This window comes from Dendrobates tinctorius, unplaced genomic scaffold, assembly GCF_039654945.1.
Source record: "Dendrobates tinctorius isolate UK_male_01 unplaced genomic scaffold, ASM3965494v1 ptg000129l, whole genome shotgun sequence".
Lineage (NCBI taxonomy): Eukaryota > Metazoa > Chordata > Amphibia > Anura > Dendrobatidae > Dendrobates > Dendrobates tinctorius.
In genome coordinates this window covers 24,697,354-24,714,428 of record NW_027361797.1, presented here as the reverse complement: position 1 = coordinate 24,714,428, position 17,075 = coordinate 24,697,354, and the positions used below count along the sequence as shown (strand labels likewise).

The following is a 17,075-nucleotide window of genomic DNA, read 5'->3' as shown; positions in this document are numbered from 1 at the left end:
CACAGTGGCACAGGAAACCACGAGAGCTTAAAAGGACCCTCCCCCACCACCCTTCAGGTGATTTCTCAAAGTAACATCTGGATGGATGCAAAAAATAAAGTTTTATTTAAACCAACATTCTTCATACACGTTACATCACAGTCAAAGAAAGTGTCACAGGGAGGGAACTAAGTGCTGTCAGGATGGATTCCTGGAAACACAATTACCGGTAGGTCTAATTACCGTTTTCCAGGTCACCACCTGACAGCACACTGGAGTAGTACCAAAGGATATTGGTCCTAGGGTGGGACTACTGCATGGAGTACTTTTCTCCCAAGTGCTAACTGTGTGGAGGCCACGTCTAGTTTATAATGCTTAGAGAAGGTACTGAGACTGGCCCAAGATACTGCCTTGCAGATCTGTTCTGCCGAGGCTCCTCCCCTCTCCGCCCATGGCCCTAATTCTCCCCGGGGGGGGGGGGGGACGGGACTCTGACCCTGTGCTCTATAGACTATGCTAATGATGGGTCTAATCCACCTTGCTATTGTGGATTTTGATGCCTTTTCCCCCCCCCCTTTATTCGGACCTCTGTATTGGACAAAGATTATTATCTTGCCTCCAAGGCCTGGTTGCGTCCAGGTACCCGAGTATGGTTTCCCTGACATCCAGGTTATGGTAAGCCCCTTCCTTCTTATTCTTGGGGAACCGACAAAATGAAGGGAGCACTACCTCCTGGTTCATGTTTGATTCTGAGATAACCTTGGGGAGAAAGGCCGGGTCAAGTCTTAGGACTAACCGGTCGTCAAATACCTGTAAGTAAGGATCTTGGATAGATAGGGCCTGAAGTCCCCCTAGTGTTTTGGCTGACGTAATTGCTACTAGAAAAGCCGTTTTGAGTGAGAGGTTACCGATTTCTATCTCTGCCCCTAGCTGGTTTGGGTGTTTACATAGTGCATTCAGGACTAGGTTAAGGTCCCAAGGAGGGACAGTCTTTCTTATTAAGAGTTTAAGCCTCTGCACAGCCCTCGAGAAACGGGCTATCCAAGGGTGCGATGATAGGGTTGTATCGTAGAACACACTTAAGGCCGCAATCTGTACTCTCAGAGTGCTGGGTCTAAGGCCCTTTTTGAACCCTGCCTGTAAGAAGTCAAGTATCTTTGGGATGTCAGGTTGGTCAGTCTCGACTGTCGCCTCTCCACAAAAGCTGCAGAATTTTTTCCAGATTTTGTTATATATAGCCGCGGTCACTGGTTTTCTACTTGCTTGTAGGGTAGATATAACTTCGTCCAATAGACCCCTTGCTCTTAGGACCTGCCGCTCAGGATCCAGGCTGATAACTGGAGCGCTTCTGGCCTTTGGTGCAAGACCGGACCTTGGTGGAGATCTTCCCTTCTTGGCAGGAGAATGGGTTCCTCCTGCGATATCTTCCCGAGCAGGGGAAACCAACTTCTTCTTGACCAGAAGGGCACCACTAGAATGACTCTGTCCCTGTCTTCGCAAATTTTCCTGAGAGTTCGTGGAATGAGAGTGAGAGGCGGGAAGGCATATAACAGGCCTCTGCTGCAGGACTGTGACAGAGCATCTATTCCTGCCAGGTTTCCCAGAGGGCTCAGAGTAGAAGGCTTTGACCTTTGCTTTCTGTTAGTCCGCAAATAGGTCTATCTCCGGTTGTCCCCACCGGACGCATTGACTGTTGAACACTTCGTCGTTGAGTTCCCATTCCACTGCGGTTATTCTTCTGTGAGGAAGTCCGCGACCTGGTTTCTGGTACCCTCCAGATGTACTGCTGAGATTGAGAGGACCTCTCTGCCCATCTGAAGATTTGTTCTGCTAGGCGTTGTAGCACTGGATGTCTTGGTCCGCCTTGGTGACGGAGAAAGGCTACTGTCGTGGTGTTATCTGACAATACCTTGACGTGTCTGTTCCTTACCAGGGACCGGGTGGCGAGTAGTACCTTCCATACTGAATGCAGTTCTCTTAAGTTGGAGGACTCGTTGCTGTCCTCCGGACTCCATTGTCCCTGGTAGTGTCTTCCTTTGACGTGTCCGCCCCAACCTTGTTGACTCATGTCCGTTGTCACTACGATTTCCGGGGACTGGATCAACGAGACACCGGCTTGTAAATTTCTCGGAAAGGCCCACCACAGCAGAGACCTTCTGACTCGGGGAGATAAATGAATTTTCTGGTCTAGTGAGTTATGCCTCCTGTCCCAGGACGCTAGGACTGCCCGTTGTAAATCTCGGAGTGGCATTGGCTCCACCTGATGCAGGGAATGCATGAGGTCATCAGCCCCAGGATCCTCATCTCGTCACTGATTGATACCCGGTTCTTTGAGAACTGACGAATCTTCTTCGGCATGCTGGCTTGCTTTTCCTCTGGTAGATAAGACATTCTTTCTGAGTCGAGCATGACCACCAAAAATTTTATTCTGGGCTTGGGTCTCAGATCTGATTTTGGCCAATTTATAATCCACCCCAGTTTCTGCAGTGTGGAGATTGAAGACTGACAGTCAACTCTGAGCTGGGCTACTGAATCTGCTACGATTAAGAAGTCGTCTAGGTAAGGGACCACCGTGATGTTTCGACCTCTTAGGTAGGCCACTACCTCCACCATTAATTTTGTGCTGACGCTAGACTAAAGGGGAGGCAGCGAAACTGATAATGGTATATCCTAACATCCCTTTCGACCGCAAATCTGAGATATTTTTGTTGTTCTGGGTAGATGGGGATGTAGTAATACGCTCTTTAAATCTAGAATGCACATTACCACTGCTTTACCCAGAAGAGGAATCGTGGATCTTATCGATTCCATCTTGATCCGCTTGTATGTTACCCACTTGTTTAGGGGTTTGAGGTTTATTATCGTTCTGGACTCCCCGGATTTTTTTTTTTTTTTTTTAAATCGAGAAGAGGCTCGAGTAGTGTCCTCCCCCCTCTTCTCAGGCGGGTACTGGAACGATTGCAGATATCTCCAGGAGGTCCTGGATATCCAACCACATAGGGGAATCTGAACAGAGTCAAGAGCTGGTCACTAGAAATCTGTTCAGGGGGAGGGAGTCGAATTCTATCCTGTACACCTGAGAAATGACCTGTAGTACCCAGGGGGTGGTGGTAACCTCCTGCCAGTCCCTCCAGAACTTGAGCAATCGCCCCCCCCTACTCTGGTGGCGTAATTTTCATCGGGAGCTTGACCCTGGGCCGGAGAAGATGGTATCCCTATTCCTACTTCTGCCCTCACCCCCCTTGGGGTAGCTCCATCGACCCGATTTCCCCTTCCCTCTGTAGTCCGTTCTCTGGTTGTACAAAAGGGCTGATACCTTTTCCGTTTCTCTTCAGGGAACCCCTTCTCATCTGAAGCCTTTTCTAAAATATCATTGAGCACGGGCCCAAAGACTCTTCCCCCCCCCCGAAAAGGGGAATGAGCACAGCTTATTCTTTGACTGTATGTCACCCGACCAACTCTTAAGCCAGATAGCCCTTCTGGCTGCGTTGGACAGGGACTGACTTCTGGCCGTGAATCTGACGGACTCTACCGAGGAGTCAGCTAAAAACCCTGTAGCTAACTTTAGTAAGGGGAGGTATTTTAGGATGGTTTCGCTCGGCGTTCTGACAGGTGCTCCTCCAGAACATCTATCCATAGATGCATGGAGCACGCTACTTATGTCGCAGCTATATTAGTTCTTATGACCGCTGCTGAACTCTCCCAGGCCCTTTTTAAGAGCCTGTCTGCCTTCAGATCCAAGGGCTCCTTTAAGTTTGAGGAGTCCTCGAAAGGAATCGCCGTCTTTTTTGATACTTTCGCTACTGGGATGTCTATCTTGGGGGGATCTCCTCCCAGACCTTGACCTCCTCTGGGTCAAACGGCAGGCGAAGTCTGAAGTCTCTGGGGATAGTCAGTCTTTTCTCTGCTTCCTCCCATATATGGGAGTTTACTGGGAAGACCATTGAGGTCTGGGAGCGCAACCCACCAAACATCTCATCCTGTACTGAGAGAGTTGCCGGGGGTTCCTCGATCTGCATAGTCTGCCGTACTGCACCCAATAGCTCGTCCTTGTCCCCGGACTAAAATAAATAATTCCTTACGCTTTCTGGGTGCTCTATGATCCGGACAGGATCTCCTCAGAAGAGGTGTCCGACTCCCTCTGCCTCTTTCTGGATACCTGGGGGTTCACCTGTGGGGTCTGGGGAACGACCAGGCCTCACACCGAAGCCTGCACCTCTTCCCTTATAATCGTTCTCATGAGTGTAGCTTGTTCTTCTCCCACTATGCGTCTTGTACATGCATCACAGGGGGCTTTCTGCCACGTGTCCTTTAGCTTCTTAGAGCAAATTGGACACTTATCTTTCTTTCTGGGCTCCTTTCTTTCTGAGGTGGAGGTTCCCCCTAGAACATATAAAATACATGTTCTGTGGGGATCTGCCTTTCTGGGGCCCTGCAGTGACCTTCTTTGAGGTTACTCATGCGACCCTGGCTCTCCGGCCCCGTCTAAGTCTTTGCCTGGTCTTCCATCTCTGGATAGGAAGGACCGCTGTGGCTGTTCCTGCTGACCGGGCTGTCTGCATCACGTTGTCCGATCCGCTCCACTGGAGAAACGCCGCTCTCCGTCCTGATGCGATCCTATACAGGCTGCGGCCCGTGACGCCGGACGGCCGCAACCCGGAAGCCGCCCTGTGATGACGCGACCGGAAGTGACGCACCCCGCCTATGATGACGCGACCAGAAGTGACGCGGCAGCGCTCCTCTTCTCTGCCTGGAGCGATATGCCACGTCCAACTGCGGGGGGATGCCCTGCGGTGATCCAATTCCGGGGCCCACTTGTGGAGCCAACGTACGCCATAGAGGTGGCCCGGGCTCAGGGACATCGGCAGTAGCGACCGGGGTCGAGAGCCCCCGACAGGAGGAAGCGACCCCATCTCCCAAGAGCAGCACTACACTGGATGTGCTGAGGGACCCACTGTCTGGTGTCAGCCATTCCTATCCACAGTGGGACAGGAAAAACACTGAAGGGTGGTAGAGGAGGGTCCTTTTAAGCTCTCGTGGTTTCCTGTCCCACTGTGGATAAGAAGGACGTCCTCCAGTGTGCCGTCAGGTGGTGACCTGTAAAAAATTATTTTTAGCCAGCAATTATTTTTTCACAAAGGTAACAGGATAAATTGGACCACGAGATTTGTTGTCCAGTTTGTCCTGAGTACGCTGGTACCCCATATGTGGGGGGGGGGGGGGGGGGAACCACTGTTTGGGCATACGTCGGGGCTTGAAAGGGAAGTAGCGACATTATGAAATGCTGACTTTGATGGAATGGTCTGGGGGCGTCATGTTACATTTGCAACGCCCCTGACGTACCTAAACTGTGGAAACCCCCCACAAGTGACCCCATTTTGGAAACTAGACCCCCCCCCCCCCCCCCCCCCAAGGAACTTATCTAGATGTGTGGTGAGCACCTTGAACCCCCAAGTGCTTCACAGAAGTTTATAATGCAAAGCTGTGAAAATAAAAAAATCATTTTTTTCCCCTCAAAAAAATGATATTTTAGCTCGCTAATTTTTATTTTCACAAGGCAAACAGGAGAAATTTGACCCCAAAAGTTGTTGTCCAGTTTGTCCTGAGTACGCTGGTACCCCATATATGGGGGGGGGGGGGGGAACCATTGTTTGGGCACACCTAAGGGCTCGGAATGGAAGTAGTGACGTTTTGAAATGCAGACTTTGATGGAAAGGTCTGCAGTCGTCGTTATGTTTGCAGAGCCCCTGATGTGCCTAAACAGTAGAAACCCCCAACAAGTGATGCCATTTTGGAAACAAGACCTTCCAAGGAACTTATATAGATTACTGGTGAGCACTTTGAACCCCCAAGTGCTTCACAGAAGTTTATAACGCAGAGACGTGAAAATAAAAAAACTTTTTCCACAAAAATAATTTTTTAGCCCCCAATTTTTTATTGTCCCAAGGGTAACAGGAGAAGTTAGACCCCCAAAGTTGTTATTCAATTTTTCCTGAGTATGCTGATACCCCATATGTTGGGGTAAACCACTGTTTGGGCACATGTCGGGGCTTGGAAGGGAGGGAGCACCATTTGACTTTTTGAACGCAAAATTGGCTGGAACCAATGGTTGCACCATGTCGCATTTGGAGACCCCCTGATGTTCCTAAACAGTGGAAACCTCTCAATTCTAACTCCAACACACCCCTAACCCTAATCCCAACCCTAACCCCAATACACACCTAACCCTAATCCCAACCATAACCCTAGCCTCAATTCCAACTCTAACCCCAATTCCAACCCTAACGGAAAAATAAAAATAATTTCTTTATTTTATTATTTGTTCCTGCCTATGGGGGTGATAAACGGGGTGTTTATTTACTTTTCATTCTATATTGATCACTGTGAGAGTTTATCACTGTGATCAAAATGAATGAATGGAATCTGCAGCCGGCGGGCGCACTGCGCATGCGCCCGCCATTTTCCAAGATGCCGGCGCCCATGGAACAGGACGGCGGGACATCGGAGGTACTGGGGGGCTGAGGGGAGCGGAGAGAAGGGGGAGGGAAGCAATGACGGCGGCACATTGCCGCCGTCAGTCGGTATCAGGGCCCGATCTGCCCCGTGAGTCGTGTGGGGAGTGGGGGGGGGGGGGGTCGGATCACGGTCTCCAGCCATGTCCGATGCTACTGCAGCATCAGCCATGGCTGGATTGTAATATTTCATCAATTTTCATAGTAATATTTCATCAATCGCTCTGATTGGCAGTTTCACTTTTAACAGCCAATCACAGCGATCGTAGCCACGTGGGGACGAAGCCACGCCCCCTGTGGTGAAGTACAAAGCCCCCAGTATCTGACTTTAAAACCCCCCTGCGGGTCGGGTGACCGGGGTCACTGAAAGGTCACCCGACCCGCAGGGGGGTTTTAAAGTCATGACGCCACATAGGGGTCACTGGTCGGATTGGCACCGACTTTCATGACGCCTATGTGGCGTCATTGGTTGTGAAGGGGTTAATGTATGCTGCGTTTTTGGAGCCAAGACCTGATGAAGTAGAATCAGATTCTGTATGCACTAAACGTTATCAGCATGCGCAAGAGACTCGCGTCTCTGCAAGAGTAGTTGACATGTTGTGATCTGGAAGGACGCGCCGCATGTCCGTCTCCGCGGGTAAGCCCCAGGCATCTCTGGATGCATAGTGGGTGTAAGATTTCTCAAAATCTCATCCACTATGCTGTAATATCTGGACGCTGCGCAAGTGCGCATAGTCCAACCCGCAGCATTTACTAACCGTCTGCACATACCCTTAGAGGATTGCATGGAGAACATTATATAAGGTTCAGCAACAGGGACGTTTATCAATCTTCCACGTAAGGTTGCATTCAAAAAACGTTTTTTTTGTTTCATGGTCCGTGTACTTGAAGAGTACAGTGTGGGTAAGGGTCCCGTTTCACTTAGCGACGCACCAGCGATCCCGACAATGATACGACCTGGTAAGGATCACTGCTGCGTCGCTAAATGGTCGCTAGTAAGCTGCCAAACAGGCAGATCTCACCAGCGACGCAGCAACCATCCAGCGATCCTCGGTGATCGTTGGTACCTTGTCACCCAGCAGCTTTTCTGAACGATTCCAGCCTGCGTTCCTGAGTTCTGCGTCGCCAACGAGGTCGCTCGTCGGGTCTAAAACAACGAAGCGCGCTGGCCAGCGGGACGCCGAGGATGAAAAAAAGGCCCAGGACATTCAAGCATGATCAGTGATATCGAGCGGGGGCTGTCGCCACTGCGTGTCACATGTAGCGAGATCGCTGGCGAGGTCGCTGTTACGTCACAAAATCGTTGACGCTTCAGCGATCTCGCTATTTGAGACGGGGGCTTAAGACTCCATGGCATGTTATCAGCGATCGGACCAGAAATAACGGTGTGTACATAGATTGGATACACGGACATGAGACTGTAGGCTCAGGGACATCATTGTCTTCCGGATAGGGTGTATAACTTCAAATGGTGTCCTTTGTCCTCCATGGGACCAGAAAGCCACAAGGATGAAGAACAGTGGAGAATTAGGTTACTCAATGTAGGAGAGGTTGTTGGGGCATCTACATCATGTTATGGCGGACAAATGCTCCTCCATGATATGTCGGGAGCTTTTCCCAGAATACATCAGAGGCATGACACAATCAGTAGCTTGCCTAACATCTTGGAGGCCCTATACATCTAGTGGACACCAATGAAGGGCCATCATGGCACCCACTGAGCAAGTTTACCTTTCCTTGCCAATTTAGGAGCCTTTGGTCAGCACACGCAAAACCTGGCATATATAGGATTGCTGAGGAAGAATGGGAAGCACGAACCAGATGAACAAGGCCTAAAGTCATCCTCACTATACAAGACTGCCATGCCATAGTACCAGTGGTGAGCACCGCCACCGCTCGCCAACTCCTGCTCCACCATAAGTCCCACTAAGATCTGTTAGGTTGGGGAAATCAGGCCATGTTGGGAGTTTTAGTGTCAGAACTGCTGGAGGGCCACAGCTTGCCAACCACAGACCTAAGCACAAGGCTGAGATGTCACATGGGGGCAACAACGGGCATATGGCTAATAACATCCCCCCCAAAACAGGCCGCAACTTAAAAAGCACAGGAATCTCATATACTTCACAGGGACTTGCTGAAAAACTGGTAAATCATGTTCCTCCGAAGGCAAACCATCCATATTAATAAGGCCTGCCCGCGGCACTGATTGCCGCAGCACCGCGAGGGGGCATAGCCGCGCACGAGCCGCCCGGTATCACGAGGGGGAGAGAAGACACATAAGCCAGCATATACACACAAATTATGAGGCGCTCAAATTACACTATGGTGGGGGGTGTCACACACATTATGGGGGGAGCACACACACATTGGTGGGCGCACACTGACCACACACACACTGACTACACAAATATTATGGGGCGCACACTGACTACACACACATTATGGGGAAGCATACCACACTAAAACATTGACCATAAGTCCATATATAAAAATATATTTTTATTAAGTATAAAATAAAACAAAGTTTTCCACAATAGTAGCAACACATCAATGTACACATATATTTATATCCTCATTACATAAAATAGGAGGGTGTAACTATCCAGACGGATGGGACATAGTAATAGACATCTTGCTGGAAAAATAAATATCGTGCAAAAAATAATAACAATGTGTATCACTGCAAAAATTATATGAGCGTTTTATAATTATGCAAAAAATATGTGAAAAAATTTCTTTATTATAACCAAAAATTATATTTTAAAACCGTTCACATGTATGTGCAAATATACCAATATTATACTAATAAAAAGTGAGTTATAGTGCCAATATGTATATAAAATAAAGAGACCAGCAGGTGTCTCAGTACTGATTGTGTGATGAACAATCAGCACCTATAATACCCATCCCCATCCATATAAAAGATGTAGAAATACGGCGTGTCCTAACACAGGACAATCATCAGAACCCGCAGCCTAAAATTCCAAATACCGTCTATATAACTGATAATAACTTACAGGTATAAAATTTCCTGATCGCCTAGGGATAGTCACCCTTCCCCAACGCGCGTTTCAGCCTCTTGCCTTCGTCTTTTATATGGATGGGTATTATAGGTGCTGATTGTTCATCACACAATGCTGGTCTTTTTATTTTATATACATATTGGCACTATAACTCACTTTTTATTAGTATAATATTGGTATATTTGCACATACATGTGAACGGTTTTAAAATATCTTTTTTGGTTATAATAAAGAAATTTTTTCACATGTTTTTTGCATAATAATTATAAAACACATTTTTGCAGTGATACACATTGTTATTTTTTGCACAATATTTATTTTTCCAGCAAGATGTCTATTACTATGTCCCATCCGTCTGGATAGTTACACCCTCCTATTTTATGTAATGAGGATATAAATATATGTGTACATTGATGTGTTGCTACTATTGTGGAAAACTTAGTTTTATTTTAAACTTAATAAAAATATATTTTTATATATGGACTTACGGTCAATGTTTTAGTGTGGTATGCTTTGCTCAGTTTTCTTGACTGTCCTAAATAATATTATAGTCTTTTGGGGATTGTGGATACACATATGCCATTTGGTCTTAGAGATTTCTCTATTTGATTGCTGTGGTTCCCCCAATTGCTCCTTTTGTGTGTTTTTACACATTATGGGGGGCACACTGACTACACACACACACACATCACACTTCAGTGTGTTGTGTCAGTCAAAATCTGCCAAAAAGGCTAAGGCTAGTTTCACACTTGCTTTTTTTTGCAGCGCGTTTTTCCCGCAAAAAAACGCATTGAAAAACCGCATACAAACGCATACAGATGCTCCGTTTTTTTCAAGCATTTTTATGAGCATGCATGAAAAAAAACGCAGCGTTTTTATGCGTTTGTATGCGTTTTTAGTGCGTTTTTACCGCATTTGCGGTTTTTTCCAACATTAGGTGGCCCCTCACACTAACCCAAACCATGACTTTACTAACCCTAACCCTGACCCTAACCCTTAACCAAACCATACCCTGATCCTAACCCTGACCCTAACCCTTAACCAAACCATACCCTGATCCTAACCCTAACCCTGACCCTAACCCCCCTTAACTAACCCTAACTCTAACCCAAACCCCTAAATTCCATTGTCTAAACTAATGGTAAAAAAAAAAAAACATGCATGTGCAAAAAAACGCATACATAAGCATGCCAATGCGCACATATGCTCACCATAGACTTATAATGGGTGTCTTGCTGTAAAAAAACGCATTGCGCGCGCATGCGTTTTTTTGAGGCAAGTCGGACGCTCAAAAAATGCAACAGGTTGCATTTTGTGCGCCCGAGCGCATACCGCAAAAAAAAACGCATGCGCGGTAAAACGCGTACAAACGCATGTGTATGCGCACATAAGCGCATCCCATGCAAAGTATAGGGAAAAAAAACGCATGCGCTACTTAGCGCTAAAATACCCCGAAAAAAAACGCAAATGTGAAACCAGCCTAACTGATGTGAACGGATGCCACCGGATCCGTTTTTTTTTGATGGATCCGCTGAAAGAAGAATGAGAGACTCAGACAATTTTGTGTGTTCGCCAGAAAGGATTTTCAGGGTTAAATTGCCGGCTGACTTCATTCCTCCGGGCATGCGCACTGTAAAATGCGGATCCTGCAACAAAAAAAAAAAAAAAAAAACACAAGTTGCAGGGTCCGTCCAGGCTTGTCGGCGGACGCAAAAAATTTGGCGGATCCGCAAAAAAACAGAACCAACGGATGGCCATCCGTCAAGATCCTCCGGTAATGCAACTCAATGGGGAAAAAAAATGGCGGATCCGTTTTTTTTTTTGCAAAAACGGCGGATTTTGACTAATGGTCAAAAACGGAAGTGTGAAACAGGCCTTATGGGGGCGCACACTGACCACACACACACATTATGGGGGGGCGCACACTGACCACACACACACACACACATATTATGGGGGGGCGCACACTGACCTCACACACATTATAGGGGGGCGCACACTGACCACACACATTATGGGGTGGCGCACACTGACCACACACACACACACACATACACATTATGGGGGGGCGCACACTGACCACACACACATTATGGGGGGGCGCACACTGACCACACACACACACATTATGGGGGGCGCACACTGACCACACACACACACATTATGGGGGGGGCGCACACTGACCACACACACACATTATGGGGGGGCACACTGACCACACACACACACACACATTATGGGGGGGCACACTGACCACACACACACACATTATGGGGGGGCACATTATGGGGGGGCACACTGACCACACACACATTATGGGGGGCACACTGACCACACACATTATGGGGGGGCACACTGACCACACACACATTATGGGGGGGCACACTGACCACACACATTATGGGGGGGGAACACTGACCACACACATTATGGGGGGGGAACACTGACCACACACATTATGGGGGGCACACTGACCACACACACACACACACACACACACATTATGGGGGGCACACTGACCACACACACATTATGGGGGGCACACTGACCACACACACACACACACACACACACACACACACATTATGGGGGGCACACTGTCCACACACACACACACACACACATTATGGGGGGCACACTGTCCACACACACACACACACATTATGGGGGGCACACTGACCACACACATTATGGGGGGCACACTGACCACACACACATTATGGGGGGCACACTGACCACACACACACACATTATGGGAGGCACACTGACCACACACACACACACACATTATGGGGGGCACACTGACCACACACACACACATTATGGGGGGCACACTGACCACACACACACACACACACATTATGGGGGGCACACTGACCACACACACACACATTATGGGGGGCACACTGACCACACACACACACACACACACATTATGGGGGGCACACTGACCACACACACACACACACACATTATGGTGGGCACACTGTCCACACACACACACACACACACACATTATGGTGGGCACACTGTCCACACACACACACATTATGGTGGGCACACTGTCCACACACATTATGGTGGGCACACTGTCCACACACATTATGGTGGGCACACTGTCCACACACATTATGGGGGGCACACTGACCACACACACACACACACACATTATGGGAGGCACACTGACCACACACACACACACATTATGGGGGGCACACTGACCACACACACACATTATGGGGGGCACACTGACCACACACACACATTATGGGGGGCACACTGACCACACACACACACATTATGGGGGGCACACTGACCACACACACACATTATGGGGGGCACACTGTCCACACACACACACACACACACACATTATGGTGGGCACACTGTCCACACACATTATGTGGGGCACACTGACCACACACACACACACACACACACACATTATGGGGGGCACACTGACCACACACACACACACACACACATTATGGGGGGCACACTGACCACACACACACACACACATTATGGGGGGCACACTGACCACACACACATTATGGGGGGCACACTGACCACACACACATTATGGGGGGCACACTGACCACACACACATTATGGGGGGCACACTGACCACACACACACACACACACACACACACACACACACACATTATGGGGGGCACACTGACCACACACACACACACACATTATGGGGGGCGCACACTGACCACACACACACACACATTATGGGGGGCGCACACTGACCACACACACACACACATTATGGGGGGCGCACACTGACCACACACACACACACATTATGGGGGGCGCACACTGACCACACACACACACACACACACACACACACACACACATTATGGGGGGCGCACACTGACCACACACACACACACACACACATTATGGGGGGCGCACACTGACCACACACACACACACATTATGGGGGGCGCACACTGACCACACACACACACACACACACATTATGGGGGGCGCACACTGACCACACACACACACACACACACATTATGGGGGGCGCACACTGACCACACACACACACACACACATTATGGGGGGCGCACACTGACCACACACACACACACACACACATTATGGGGGGCGCACACTGACCACACACACACACATTATGGGGGGCGCACACTGACCACACACACATTATGGGGGGCGCACACTGACCACACACACATTATGGGGGGCGCACACTGACCACACACACACACATTATGGGGGGCGCACACTGACCACACACACACACACACACATTATGGGGGGCGCACACTGACCACACACACACACACACATTATGGGGGGCGCACACTGACACCACACACACACACACACATTATGGGGGGCGCACACTGACCACACACACACACACACACACATTATGGGGGGCGCACACTGACCACACACACACACACACACATTATGGGGGGCGCACACTGACCACACACACACACACACACATTATGGGGGGCGCACACTGACCACACACACACACATTATGGGGGGCGCACACTGACCACACACACACACATTATGGGGGGCGCACACTGACCACACACACACACATTATGGGGGGCGCACACTGACCACACACACACACATTATGGGGGGCGCACACTGACCACACACACACACATTATGGGGGGCGCACACTGACCACACACACACACACATTATGGGGGGCGCACACTGACCACACACACACACACACACACATTATGGGGGGCGCACACTGACCACACACACACACACACACATTATGGGGGGCGCACACTGACCACACACACACACACATTATGGGGGGCGCACACTGACCACACACACACACACATTATGGGGGGCGCACACTGACCACACACACACACACACACATTATGGGGGGCGCACACTGACCACACACACACACACACACATTATGGGGGGCGCACACTGACCCCACACACACACATTATGGGGGGCGCACACTGACCACACACACACACACATTATGGGGGGCGCACACTGACCACACACACACACACACATTATGGGGGGCGCACACTGACCACACACACATTATGGGGGGCGCACACTGACCACACACACATTATGGGGGGCGCACACTGACCACACACACATTATGGGGGGCGCACACTGACCACACACACATTATGGGGGGCGCACACTGACCACACACACACACACACACACATTATGGGGGGCGCACACTGACACCACACACACACACACACACACACATTATGGGGGGCGCACACTGACCACACACACACACACACACACACACACACACACATTATGGGGGGCGCACACTGACCACACACACACACACACACACACACACACACATTATGGGGGGCGCACACTGACCACACACACATTATGGGGGGCGCACACTGACCACACACACACACACATTATGGGGGGCGCACACTGACCACACACACACACACACACACATTATGGGGGGCGCACACTGACCACACACACACACATTATGGGGGGCGCACACTGACCACACACACACACACATTATGGGGGGCGCACACTGACCACACACACACACACACACACATTATGGGGGGCGCACACTGACCACACACACACACACACACACATTATGGGGGGCGCACACTGACCACACACACATTATGGGGGGCACACTGACCACACACATTATGGGGGGGGCACACTGACTACACACATTATGGGGGGGGCACACTGACTACACACATTATGGGGGGGGGGCACACTGACTACACACATTATGGGGGGGCGCACACACTACACACATTATGGGGGGGGGCACACACTACACACATTATGGGGGGGGGCACACTGACTACACACATTATGGGGGGCACACACTGACTACACACACATTATGGGGGGCACACACTGACTACACACACATTATGGGGGGGCACACTGACTACACACACACATTATGGGGCGCACACTGACTACACACACATATTATGGGGGGGGCACACTGACTACACACATTATGGGGGGGGCACACTGACTACACACATTATGGGGGGGGCACACTCACTACACACATTATGGGGGGGCACACTCACTACACACATTATGGGGGGCACACACTGACTACACACACATTATGGGGGGCACACACTGACTACACACACATATTATGGGGGGGGCACACTGACTACACACATTATGGGGCGCACACTGACTACACACATTATGGGGCGCACACTGACTACACACACATATTATGGGGGCCACACACTGAGCACACACCGCAGCCGCACGTTACACACAGACACATGACAGCTCCTCCACCCTGGCTGCTCCCGGTGTCAGGGTCACTCACTGCGCCAGGTGATTTCCATGCTTGGGAACCGTACAGCTCAGACTCCCCGTGTCGCCTAGGAGGCCATGTAACTCCGCCCCCTGGGTAACACTTCCGGATCTCACGGAGCCCTGTCCTATGCCGTCCAGTTCTAGTCCGGTCCCGCCTAACTTGAGGGCGTGGTTAGAATGGCGGCCAATCAGAGAGGGGAAACCTAATCTCGCGGTCTATTAGGCGCCAGTGTCCGCGGCGTGAAGTCCGTGAGTGCGGCGGGCGCTCCGGTGCATGCAGCATACATACCGTACACACAGCAGCCAGTACGAGGCTGGAGTTGTTTTTTTGTTCATCAGTTTCTTATTCTGCAATTTTTTATTTTCTGTTTTTATAGGTTTAACAACAAAAAATAATCTCTATAATAACATATATTGCAGCGGGGCGCCCTGACGTGAAGACACTTAACAGCTACAAAAACTATAAGACAAGTGGGCACCGAAGGGCGTTAATGAAAGGGTTAATTGACTTTGGGCCACTGATGTCACTGACTCTGCAAACATAGAACAGGGGCCCTACAGCAAACCCAGGCTATTTGCCCACTTTGATGCCCAGAACCCATTCGGGCCCGGCTGCAGGAACCTGGGTTTGATGTGCGGCTGCCTGTTCTGTATGTCTGCGGTGTGATATCAGTGGCCCAAAGTCATTTAACCCTTTCATTAGTGCCCACTTTGATGCCCATTTTTTGTGCCAGTTTTATAGTTTTTGAGCTGTTTTTAAGTGTATTCACATCAGGGCATTGTGATGCTTATTTTTTGTTAAACCTATAAAAAAACAGAAAAGAAAAAATTGCCGAATAATAAACCAACTTCAGTCTCACGTGGAGCAGCCACATACAGAGATAAAGTGGAGCTGCTCCTCTCTAGACTGCGCACCACTGAGCTCACCGGCGCCTGCGCTCTACACTGCTCAGTGCTGAGGTGACCGAGTGCCTGTAGTGAGGAGCTCACCGGCGCCTGCACCCTACACTGCTCAATGCTGAGGTGACCGAGTGCCTGTAGTGAGGAGCTCACCGGCGCCTGCGCTCTACACTGCTCAGTGCTGAGGTGACCGAGTGCCTGTAGTGAGGAGCTCACCGGCGCCTGCACCCTACACTGCTCAATGCTGAGGTGACCGAGTGCCTGTAGTGAGGAGCTCACCGGCGCCTGCGCTC

At 49.9% G+C, this 17,075-nt stretch overlaps 1 protein-coding gene across 2 annotated transcripts in view; it reads right to left on the bottom strand.

Moving 5' to 3' along the window:
• PARN (poly(A)-specific ribonuclease) overlaps nt 1-16,047 on the bottom strand; it is a 185,762-nt gene extending 169,715 nt beyond the window's left edge. For both annotated transcript variants that reach the window (XM_073542882.1, XM_073542883.1), the window contains exon 1: nt 15,893-16,047. In XM_073542882.1, the coding sequence (XP_073398983.1) occupies nt 15,893-15,911 (19 nt within the window). In that variant the 5' untranslated portion in view covers nt 15,912-16,047. The remainder of the gene's footprint in view (nt 1-15,892) is intronic.
• Nucleotides 16,048-17,075: the final 1,028 nt, after the last annotated feature.